This window comes from Cibotium barometz, chromosome 45, assembly GCF_041138505.1.
Source record: "Cibotium barometz isolate CiBa-2024 chromosome 45, ASM4113850v1, whole genome shotgun sequence".
Classification (NCBI taxonomy): Eukaryota; Viridiplantae; Streptophyta; class Polypodiopsida; order Cyatheales; family Cibotiaceae; genus Cibotium; species Cibotium barometz.
In genome coordinates, this window is record NC_141090.1 from 34,484,891 (window position 1) to 34,495,330 (window position 10,440).

The 10,440-nt window shown below is 39.1% G+C and overlaps 1 protein-coding gene across 2 annotated transcripts in view; it reads left to right on the plus strand.

Moving 5' to 3' along the window:
- Positions 1–6,172, plus strand: part of LOC147612686 (farnesyl pyrophosphate synthase-like) — a 37,633-nt gene extending 31,461 nt beyond the window's left edge. Inside the window, exon 13 of one of the 2 annotated variants that reach the window (XM_086783253.1) lies at positions 5,779–5,972. In XM_086783253.1, the coding sequence (XP_086639379.1) occupies positions 5,779–5,826 (48 nt within the window). In that variant the 3' untranslated portion in view covers positions 5,827–5,972. Of the gene's footprint in view, positions 1–5,778 lie in introns of both variants that reach the window. The other variant, XM_086783252.1, reaches the window with a different exon arrangement.
- The last annotated feature ends 4,268 nt before the right edge of the window (positions 6,173–10,440 follow it).

A 10,440-nucleotide genomic window follows, 5' to 3' on the forward strand; every position in this document is an offset into this window, starting at 1 on the left:
CCAGGCTCCACTCAACGGAAGCAAGAGGAGACTTGGACCGGCCTAATCGCAATCTGCATGGCATGAGCCATATGTCTATGCAAGTATGCAAGCCTGTAAATGAATCCATCCTTTGTAGTTCATAAGGAGAAGTCTTGATAGAGTTGGATCTTTGCATGTAACTCCAGAGGTGCAAGCCATGTGGTATGCATGCGTAGGTGGAAGAGGTCATAGAAAATGAGATGGTTCACCTTGTAGTGAGTTAGATGAAGGTTCAAGGAAAAGGGCACATCCAAGCTGACATCCGTCATCCCATAGAAGTTGTAGAATTTGGCATCTTTGACCCGATCTTGAATTCCTTAGGTTGCTTCTTATGTCGGCAATAATCTCCTTCAGGTCTTTTCACCTCATCCTCGGGTAGAGGAGAGCGCTTTCGGGGTCTCTTTCCATGGTCGTTGGCACGGCTCACCAATCTATGGGAATCCTATGCTGATCTCTATGATCATGTCGATGAAGAGATGGTGTATGAATATGCTTTGCGCCGAACTGTAGATTTTGCCCGCTTCACAACATCACTTTGCCTGTCCAAAGGTGGAGGATCTATCAATATTACTTGGCCATCAACTTTTTTGAACAAGTTGCCCTTAGAGGTCAAACAAATCATAGCCAATTCTGTGGGGTTAACACCCATGTTCTTTGCACCACATTTATGGCAGCCCTTCTCTTTAACTTTCAAGCTCTGAAATAGTCTCCTCATGAGATGACTCAAGGTCATTTGCCGTCTCTCAATACGACACATGGTCATCCGGCATCCTTTTTTGTCATTTTTAGTCAATTAAGCCAATATCAAGACCTCACGTAAATAGGCTGTTTTCACTTTAAGTATGGAAAATCAGAGCTCTGATACCATTGTAACGGGTGCTTGTCATGGAGATCTTAATCATTCCCTTAATCAAACTACACAATGGAAGATATCATCGATGTAGGTGTGTTGTACACTACACTAGGGGCCGAAGATGTTTGGTCCCTCCATCCCTAGTTCTGTATCACCAAAAAAGAATTCCAAGTAACAAAGCTTTGAGGGTACTAGTAAAGTTCTCAATCAAGTAATGGATTTCCTAGACAAATTTAAAAAAATTTAAACAGCACAATGCATGGAGATACTTGAGCCAGTGACACACTACCTCAATCACACAAATTCAATTCACAACTGTTGGGTCTACGGTGACAGTTGGTCAAACCACACCCATTCTATGAGTACTTAAGTCTTATTGCTATATTGACCAACTCACACCCAAACAACCCATGCTTGAATAGTACTCCCGGCGATAGATTATGTCTTGCTTAAAGCAAATGTAAACAGGGCTAGTCCATCATCAATAGGGCCAAATCACAAGTCCTACAAAGTAGACTAATTGGTCGTACAATGTCAACACAACAGTCGGTACATAGTTGGTTTGAAACTCGTGTGAAATGAGGAGAGACGTATGGTACGATGTGTATTGTTTCTAATATATGGCACCTTAAAAACCTTGCATTTTTTTCACTCACATATACACAAGCATACATATTGCGCACATGCACGGGCACGTGCACACACACACACACACACACACACACACACACACACACACAGTGTATGTACAATATGTAAGTATGTATGTGAATACATACATACATACATACATATTGTATGTATATATGTGTATGTGTAAGCGTGTATATGTATGTATGTATATATATGCATGCGTATAGACATACACAGACACATAATTTTTTTAAGTGAAACCATTGTCTCATTAAGAAAAAAGAAATATACATTCATAGCTGTCCCAAATCAGGACAAGTACTACTTAGACCAGAAACAATGGAAAAACACTTATAATTGCTGGAAGGTTAGTCCCCCGATTTCATGCGGATCTCGGAGGGACTGGAAAGTGCTCTCCGAAAATTAAAAAACAACCGGATAGAATCTCCAGAGAAGAGCAACTGATTCCGAGCATGATAGATAGTCCACAAAGCCTAGAATATGGTCTAGTCAAGGAAGTCTGTATGGTTTGGTAAGGGAGGCAACCAAAATGCAAGAACATTCGACCGAAACGCCTCCTCGAAAAACGAGCCCGAAGTTGTGTAGACAAATCATCAAGAAAATTGCGAGAGTGCGAACAATACCACAAAAGGTGAGGCACTGTCTTTGTAGGATGAGAGCACTGCCTACAAGAAGCAGTGCCAATGCACCTTCGTGCCAAAAGAGATCCAATTAGGAATACTCCAACCAGACATCTCCACAGAAACAAACGTTGCTTGAGGGGCAATCCACTCTTCCAAATTCTTTTCAATGTAGCTTTCCACCAAGCAAGAGATTTTGACATATGCCAGAGGCGATTTGCATGATCCTCAATCCATGGAGGTGGTAAGAGTAACCCATAAGCATTAGGTGCAGACAAATTGCCTAATGATATGGGAGTATATCCTGGAAGTTGCCTATCAAAACGTCAATCTTGAATTCTCTGTGTTTCCTTAAGCATTGGGACTGGTTGAAAGGGCTGCATTATTTCCGAAATGAGTCTCTAGATAGGCCTATGGTGCATCCCCAAATTGCATTGTCTGAGTGCACGTGGGAAGGTAAGAACACAACCATTTTCATCCACAACATCGCATATGCAACGAATTCCCAATGTAGAAATATTGTAGGCCTTTGTTGAGACAAAGCAAGCGGTGAATCAAATAGCCTGCTCCAATGAATATTCTATAAGAGTAGTGAGTTTCCTTGATTTAGAGGCTTACATGACCATTGCAAGTGACACAATATAGCTTGCCAATATAGCAATCGAATATGGAGAGCCTGGAATTTGACCATGAAAATGCCCAAAGATTATATCATCATAATCGGTGATCCAATGTCCATATGCATATGTTTGCATGTTAGAGCATAAAGCTCTCAGCATGCGTGTCCATGGCTTGACTTGCTCTATAAATGCAGGTAGAAGAGCGGCTTTCCTTGCCAATATATGATAATGAATGTTAAGCACATTGAGTCCACCATGCATTTTGGGCAAACAAATAAGGTCTTGCCTTAACAAATGTAAGCCTTTTCTATTTGCCTTGGTTTTCCACAAGCATTCCATTGCTTTAAACATGAAATTATCAATCTGTTTCCTCGACCAAGGTAAGAGCGGAAGATAGATCTGGACATATGATTATTGATTGTACTATACGCAATCGCACATGTAGAGGCCATGTAGATAATTTCTAGTATTCTATTTTAAAGTGCAATTTTGCCATCACCCATTGAGTATCATCTTTCAAAGACAATTCCCAACCAACGGGATAACCAAGATGCTTGACTATCTATTTAGGTGGGATGATCTGACCTGGCCACAAAAGCTGATGCCAATCACAATCTTTCAAAGGGAGCAACTTTGATTTTTGAAAATTTAAATGTAATCTTGCAACCAAACCATAGAGAGGGATAGTGCTTTCATGAGAGTTCTAACATCCGCTTCTGTATTCTTGGGAAAAAAGAAAGCGTCATCAACATATGCCTTTGCCACAAATTGTGTACCATCGGCCATGGAAAGACCATGCAAGTGTCCATCTCGTGTCAATCTGTCCATGTAAAGGAGCATTTGATGAGTCACAATGGCATACAAAAGTGCACTAAGCGGACAACCCTGTCGAACAGATTTCCCAAGATACAACGAGGCTGAAGGCTCTCTGCCCAAAATGCATTTAGTTGATCCCTCTTGATAAAAAGCCAGAAGATGACATTTTTCATTTTAGGCTCGAATCCCATTCTGTCCATAACCTGAGCTATGAACTCCCATTGTACCATATCAAAAGCCTTAGTTATGTCCACCTGCATGATAAGAACATCTTGATCCGTATTCTTGGAATATTCAATGCCAAAATACACATTCGCTATATTGTCAATGATTTGTCTTCGAGGGACAAATCCATACTGAGCAGGATGCAAGCTAGAATGTAGGACACCTTTTATTCTATTAACAAGCATCTTGGTAACCAATTTATATATGATTGGCATTAGAGAGATAGGATGCCAATCTGATATGGCTTCACAAAGCTGTTTTTTGGGCAGCAATTTCAGCAAGCCTTCTTTCCATGAGGATGGAAAGCATCCAACATTTCAGCACTGATTCACCATAAGCAAAACTAGCGATCTCAAAATATCCCAGAACATCTGAAAGAACTCCACATTGTCAAACCATCTCAGCTTGGAGACTTCCATTTACCTAGGCCTTTTAAAGCATACACATACACATACACACACATACACATACACATACACACGTACAGACTGTACTTATTGTGTGTATGTGTGCACGCGCGTGCATTTGTACAGGCGTACTGTACCTTCCCTTTGGGAATTCAAACTTTTGAAACTCGTTCGAAACCTGTAGTGTTCACACATTTCTGAAGGTTCTGTTAGTCGATGTCAAAATCCACCTTTGTAACTTCTTCGGCCACTATGTGTCAGAGATAGCAAGGGTCGTCAAATAGTAGGAAAATCCTTGTTTGGACTCGCCCTGTATATTGCTGCGTCAGCTCATTTGTTCACTATCCAGATGCGCAGTAGGCCGTGCAGGCAGCTATTGGGAAACTATCTTCACCAAAACGCATTGCATGGTGATGATGTGGTGCTGCTGTCTGTACAACATACAGTTGATTTACTGATGCTGTGTACATGTAGTTTGATGCTGCCGATGGGACTGGTCGTACAGTTCAAACTGGGGCTCTTGTTTGCTTCAACGTGAGTGCACTAGAGATGGGGGTTGGGGAGGTTAGCACTCAGTGATAACTGTGCTTCTCCTCAACAATTTTCACATATTCAAGTTCCCAAGTGTTTTTCCCCAATCCCATGCTGGTTTTTTACAGTAAATCACATGTGCTTTTCTAGATTTGTTTATAAAGTACCTACAAAACAAAGGTTAGAAACATAATAATGACAAGAAAATAAAGACATGAGTTTCACACTGATCCCTTGCAAAACCCTTAAGACTAATTTATGAGTACACATGACTGAACCATAACCTTAGCTTCATGCCTCCACATGTCCTTGCATCCCCGAAACCTGCAGATATTCATTTGCAATATTCATGCCCAAAAACAAGTCATGCCCTCGTGTTCATTTTTCATGCAACATGCAAACATGGCAAAAATCTTGAAAATTGTTATCAAGAAAATTTCACATCTTCCAAAGGCAGGAAATCCTTGCAACCCAACCTTGGAATGGCGGATTCCAAGTTTGGAATCCTTTTGTCCCACCCAAGTAATTAGGAACATTCACTCTTGTTCCAACTCAGGGAACTGGTCCTTCTGGACCCAACTTAGGATCAAGAATGTTGGATGCAACTTGGAATCGGTGCTCCAACTTAGAAACAAACTAACTTAGAAGTGAACCTTCGCCCGACTTAGGGTAAATATGGAAATTAGGTTACAACCAGTGGCATCCATAGTCCTGAGGGATTGGTCACATGGAGATCTCTAGTTCATGCTGGAGTGGTGGCTATGCATGGAGAGAGCCCTTGTGCCATCCAGCTCTTTGCATGAGCGTATGAGCATTCCATCTACTTCTTGCCAAGTCAGGTGCATAGATGAAGTGAAAGCAAGCCATGGTAGTCTTTGTGTGCCCTTTGGTGTGGTCCTTGGGAGAGAGAGAGAGAGAGAGAGAGAGAGAGAGAGAATTTCATTGTTCAGAGAGATTTTGTGAGAATGTCATTGTTCAGAGAGATTTTATGAGTCTTTAAAACTATTTGCTTACATGGTGCTTGGCTGCAGGTTGTGCTCAAATCCTTTCTAGCAAAAATCTACAAGCGCCAAAAATGAGCAAGGAAATCACATGCAAGCAATGAGGATTAGGATTTGGATATTACCAAATGGGCGTTATTAGATTTTTATTTATGGTCTTGGTGAATTCATCATTTTAGATTCAGTGTACACCTTGGAATGTTTTTTGTTTGCCCACGAAATGCAATCACCAAAGAAGGGAGGCTAGTAATTGAGGATGCAGTTAGAGATTGCTAATCCTTGTATTGAAGAAGAAACAAGAAGATCGCTAATCCTAGTATTGGAGAAGAAACAAGAAGATCACAAGAAGTATTAAATAGACAATGTTTACAACTATGTTTGTATTATCCTTTCACATTTTTTATTTTGCCTTGCCGTTTCCTCCTTCCAATTTTTAGAATGGTTTGAGTTTGAGAAGCTCACAACAATCTTGGATGACAAATCTTGAATGGCCTAGTTGGAGAAGGTGCGCATCTTAGAGTTCACCTCTCTTCTATGGGAGACGACATAGAAGAACAGAGTTGGCCAAACAATTGCCATCATATTATAAGATGTGTGTCATTTGCACTGCGTCTAGAAATCCTTCATCTTGGGGCCTGAATCAGGGTTGGCCAAAGTTTTTCATTTGCCTTTGGTAGGGGTTGTTTAAAATAGATGAGAGATGCAACATTTCTTTGGGGCCAAAGACAAGGAGTATAAACGTAAAATTCCACTAGTAATTCCAAATCCAGAACATCATATCAAGTGTAATAGTTGAGTAGAACGAAAACATGAAAACACACGAGCATTAACGTAGCTCTTTAAATCATGTAATTTTAGATCCGGTACATTGCATCAAGTACAACTAGTAAAATTCCAAATCCGGTATATTGTATCAAGTACAACTAGTTGAGTAGAACCGAACAAAAACATGAAAACACAAAAGTGACATGCGAGCATTAACGTAGCGCTTCAAACCATGCCAATGCATCGCTATTGTTACAGACCCTATGAACAAACGATAGAGATCCGAGTTCTTGGGCATGGATGGCTAGCAACAGTTGACCGTCACGTATGAGGTCCACCAAGTAAGTCTCGGTAGCTTCTTGAAGAGTCAACAATGCTTGGACTGACCATCGTTCCACATCACATGCTTGATCTCTTAAAAAGGTACATGTAGTGCTTTTCTCTTTGTAGATCTCACAATATTTTTACACCAGTCTTGAGAAAGGTGTCTTAGGTATAATCAACTCGAAATCCCTCTAGAACCTCTTAATTTCATGAAGAGTGGGGTGCTTGCTCTCCATCTTCTCTTCTTATGCATAAGAGGTCGAGTTTTATTAGTTGAAGTAGCAAGATCAACTTTCCCATTTGGAGGAGCTTGACCTTCATCATTGTCAGTGTCAGTAGGTTCACCAGATCTGGATGCTTTTGTATCTTGTTTTCTTCACTATATTTTCTCTAGCCATGCTATTTTCGTATCTTGTTTATATATTTTCTATGCGAATAGCTTTTGTATAATTGGATTTTGGACTTTATTAATTTGTCCTTGTACCTTATCTGTATTCTTCTATACCACTATTGGCATTAGCAAGCCCGATACAGATTCTAGAAAGCAACAGCACATGGAAGAAGAATCAATGATTCCAATCCTGTGAGACAATTACTAGATCGTTCCATGTCTTCCATGCCTTGTGTGGATCATATTGCCAAACTTTCTTGTTCAGAAAAGTATGGACCATAAGCCTCCAGTATGTGCTGCATTCAAAAACACAGGATCCACAATTAAACTCAAAATATTACATTCACATTTTAATTGTAACAAAATGACAACCACTCTTACCATATAGTGTGTTGCAATTTGAAGTCCATGTCTCTGAGTTATGAAAGTTTGCCACCACCTCTTTAAATGCATTGTGTGTACGTCTCTCATTGCTCCGATTAGAGAGACAACCATGTGTAGTTTTTTTCATGCTTCGTACTTCTTCGGTTGTTTTACAAACAAACTACCATCTTCATCATGTGGGTGAAGATAAGAATTTCTTAGTCTTTGCTTCCCTAAAACACGGTTTGCATGGAAAATTTTCACTCTTTCTTGACTTTTCTCGAACTTTTATTTCTACTTGGCCCCGGTGTAATCCAACATCAGATAAGACTTGTTCTACCTTCTTGCATATTGTATCAGCATCTGAAGCACACTCTATCTTGTAGGCAAAACACACGTACTAAAATACTACTTACTTTAGTATCCTTATTATGCAATGTAAGGTGTAAAAGTTGACAAGGCTATTTCTAAAATAGGATTCCACTTAGGATCTACCAATCGCACCAACTTTTCATTCTTCTTATGCTCAGGTTTTGTACGAGTGACCAATGAGATAGCCATGGGGACTACTATTACTAGTCTCCACCTATCACAATAGACAATAGGACATCATCGTCTTGTTATGGAAAGTAAGAGCTAATCGATCATATCATAAAGAGCCAGTCAATCACATAGTACTAAACTCTATAATTTTTTATTCCCTTTTAGGGTAATGTTAGATTTATATTAGATGGCATATTTTGTATCCATCTTTATACTTTTATTATAAATATTTAAGTGTATTTTAAGTGTGCACAAATGATCAAGTTCTTAAACCTCTGTCATTTTCTCATTATATAAACATTTTTTTACTTTTCTTTTGAAGGATAGAAAGTCTCTCGTCGTCGTCAGCCAACTAAACAAAAAAAATCCCACTTAAACCATAGAATCGAATAGAGTAAACATGAAGGAAATGATAAATACTCACATTCTAAATCATTGAATGGGTCTTAGAAGGCCACACATTTACTTAAGGGCACTAGAGCCCTCCAACAAAGTAAGCCATACAATCTTCTTTTTAATAGGGATTGCACACTGATATTAATACTGTTAAGGTTCCCCAAGCCAATGTATGATTCCATTCCCTCAAAGGCAAGGGCGAATAAATTTTTTATCTACTCATCACCATGAGTAGGGTTGATATTCAAAATCTATGCATATAAATCATATCTTAAAAACCTCATTGAAGAGATAAAGTTCCATCATGATTTTTTAATCTACTCATTCATCACCATGAGTAGGGTTGATGATATTCAAAATGTATGCATATAAATCATATCTTAAAAATCTCATTGAAGAGATAAAGTTCCATCATCTCCCGGAAACCCGTCGGGTATACATAGTTTTTAGTGGGTGAGCTTAACGGCAAGTCCCATAATATCTGGGCTCCTTCGGGAGTTCTTGGTTGCTGTCGTGTCCAGTCTCTGGGTCTTCCGAGGTCATGCACTAAGGACCTAGCGAAACCTTTCTCTCACGACCGAGGCGACGAAGCTAATGACAAAAGTGTTTCTCTGTTCGAGTCTCAGAAACGAACGTGTTCATCTCTGACCTCGGCTCGAAAAACAAAAAATTAGGGTTACAAATCTCATTCAAGAGTTAAAAAAATGTAACAAACAGATATTAGGCTTACACATGCACATGGGGGATGGGCCTAGGCACATGGGGCTTAGGGGCATTTACACATGTGGTGTTAGGGCATGAGGGCCTTGGGACTATAAAGGGTACTAGTCCTAGGTCTATTATACCTTTGGTATACCTTTGATATCTTTGGAATATCATTTATTATCTTAGTCACCTAGACATCTCTAGCTCTCTCTTTAATCCAAGTTAATCAAGGCTAATCTAAGTTTAGTTAGGCTAATCTCAAACTAATCTAGGTGTAGCTTTCTTGCATTGGTTTTAGAGCTTTGCAAACAAAGGAATTTTAAGCTTACACATGCACATGGGACTTAGGGACATTTACACATGTGTCGTTAGGGCATGAGGGCCTTGGGACTATACGAGGCACTAGCCCTAGGTCTATTGTAACTTTTGTATACCTTTGACATCTTTAGAATATCATTTGATATCTTAGTTACTTATAAATTTTTAGTTTTTTCTCTAATCCACGCTAATCAAGGTTGATATAGGTTAAGCTAGGCTAATTTAGGTGTAGCTTTCTTGTATTGGTATCAAAGCTCTTGGCTTAGATCTTGGTGATTTTATTAGGGAGTGATTAGTACTTAATCCATTTTTGGATTAGTGCTTTTACACAGTTTTTTAAAATTTTTTTGATTTTGTTTTGAGTGGATTAGCAATGGGATTAATGATAATCATTTTTGGATATATAATAATCATAGATTTCAAAAACCCTAATTCTTGCACAGATTCGAGAGAATCTCGATTTTCTTGATTTTCTTGATTTTCTTGATTTGCGAATTAAGGTTTTCAACCATTTTTAGAGTGCTTTTCTTTGACTTTTCTTACAAAATCTCTTTGATTAGTGCTTCTGTTCATCAAATCTATTCATAAACCTTATGTCCTTTATATATTTACCTAGTTTTTGAGGAATCTTGGCAGCTTTGAAGGATATTGAAGGTTGCTGTGTAGATTTTGGTGCAGTTCTTATCAAGAATTGGTGCACATTGAAAATTCTATACAGATATCAGTGTAGTTTATAGTTCTGATGTATATTGAGCAAATTATAGTGCAACGTGGAGTTCTGTTGTAGAATATGATTTGTAGAGTGGTGCAGTTTACAGTTATGTAGTAGATCTATGATACAACGTTGATGTGCAGAGTAATGTTTACAAGTTTCTTGGTGTAGATTT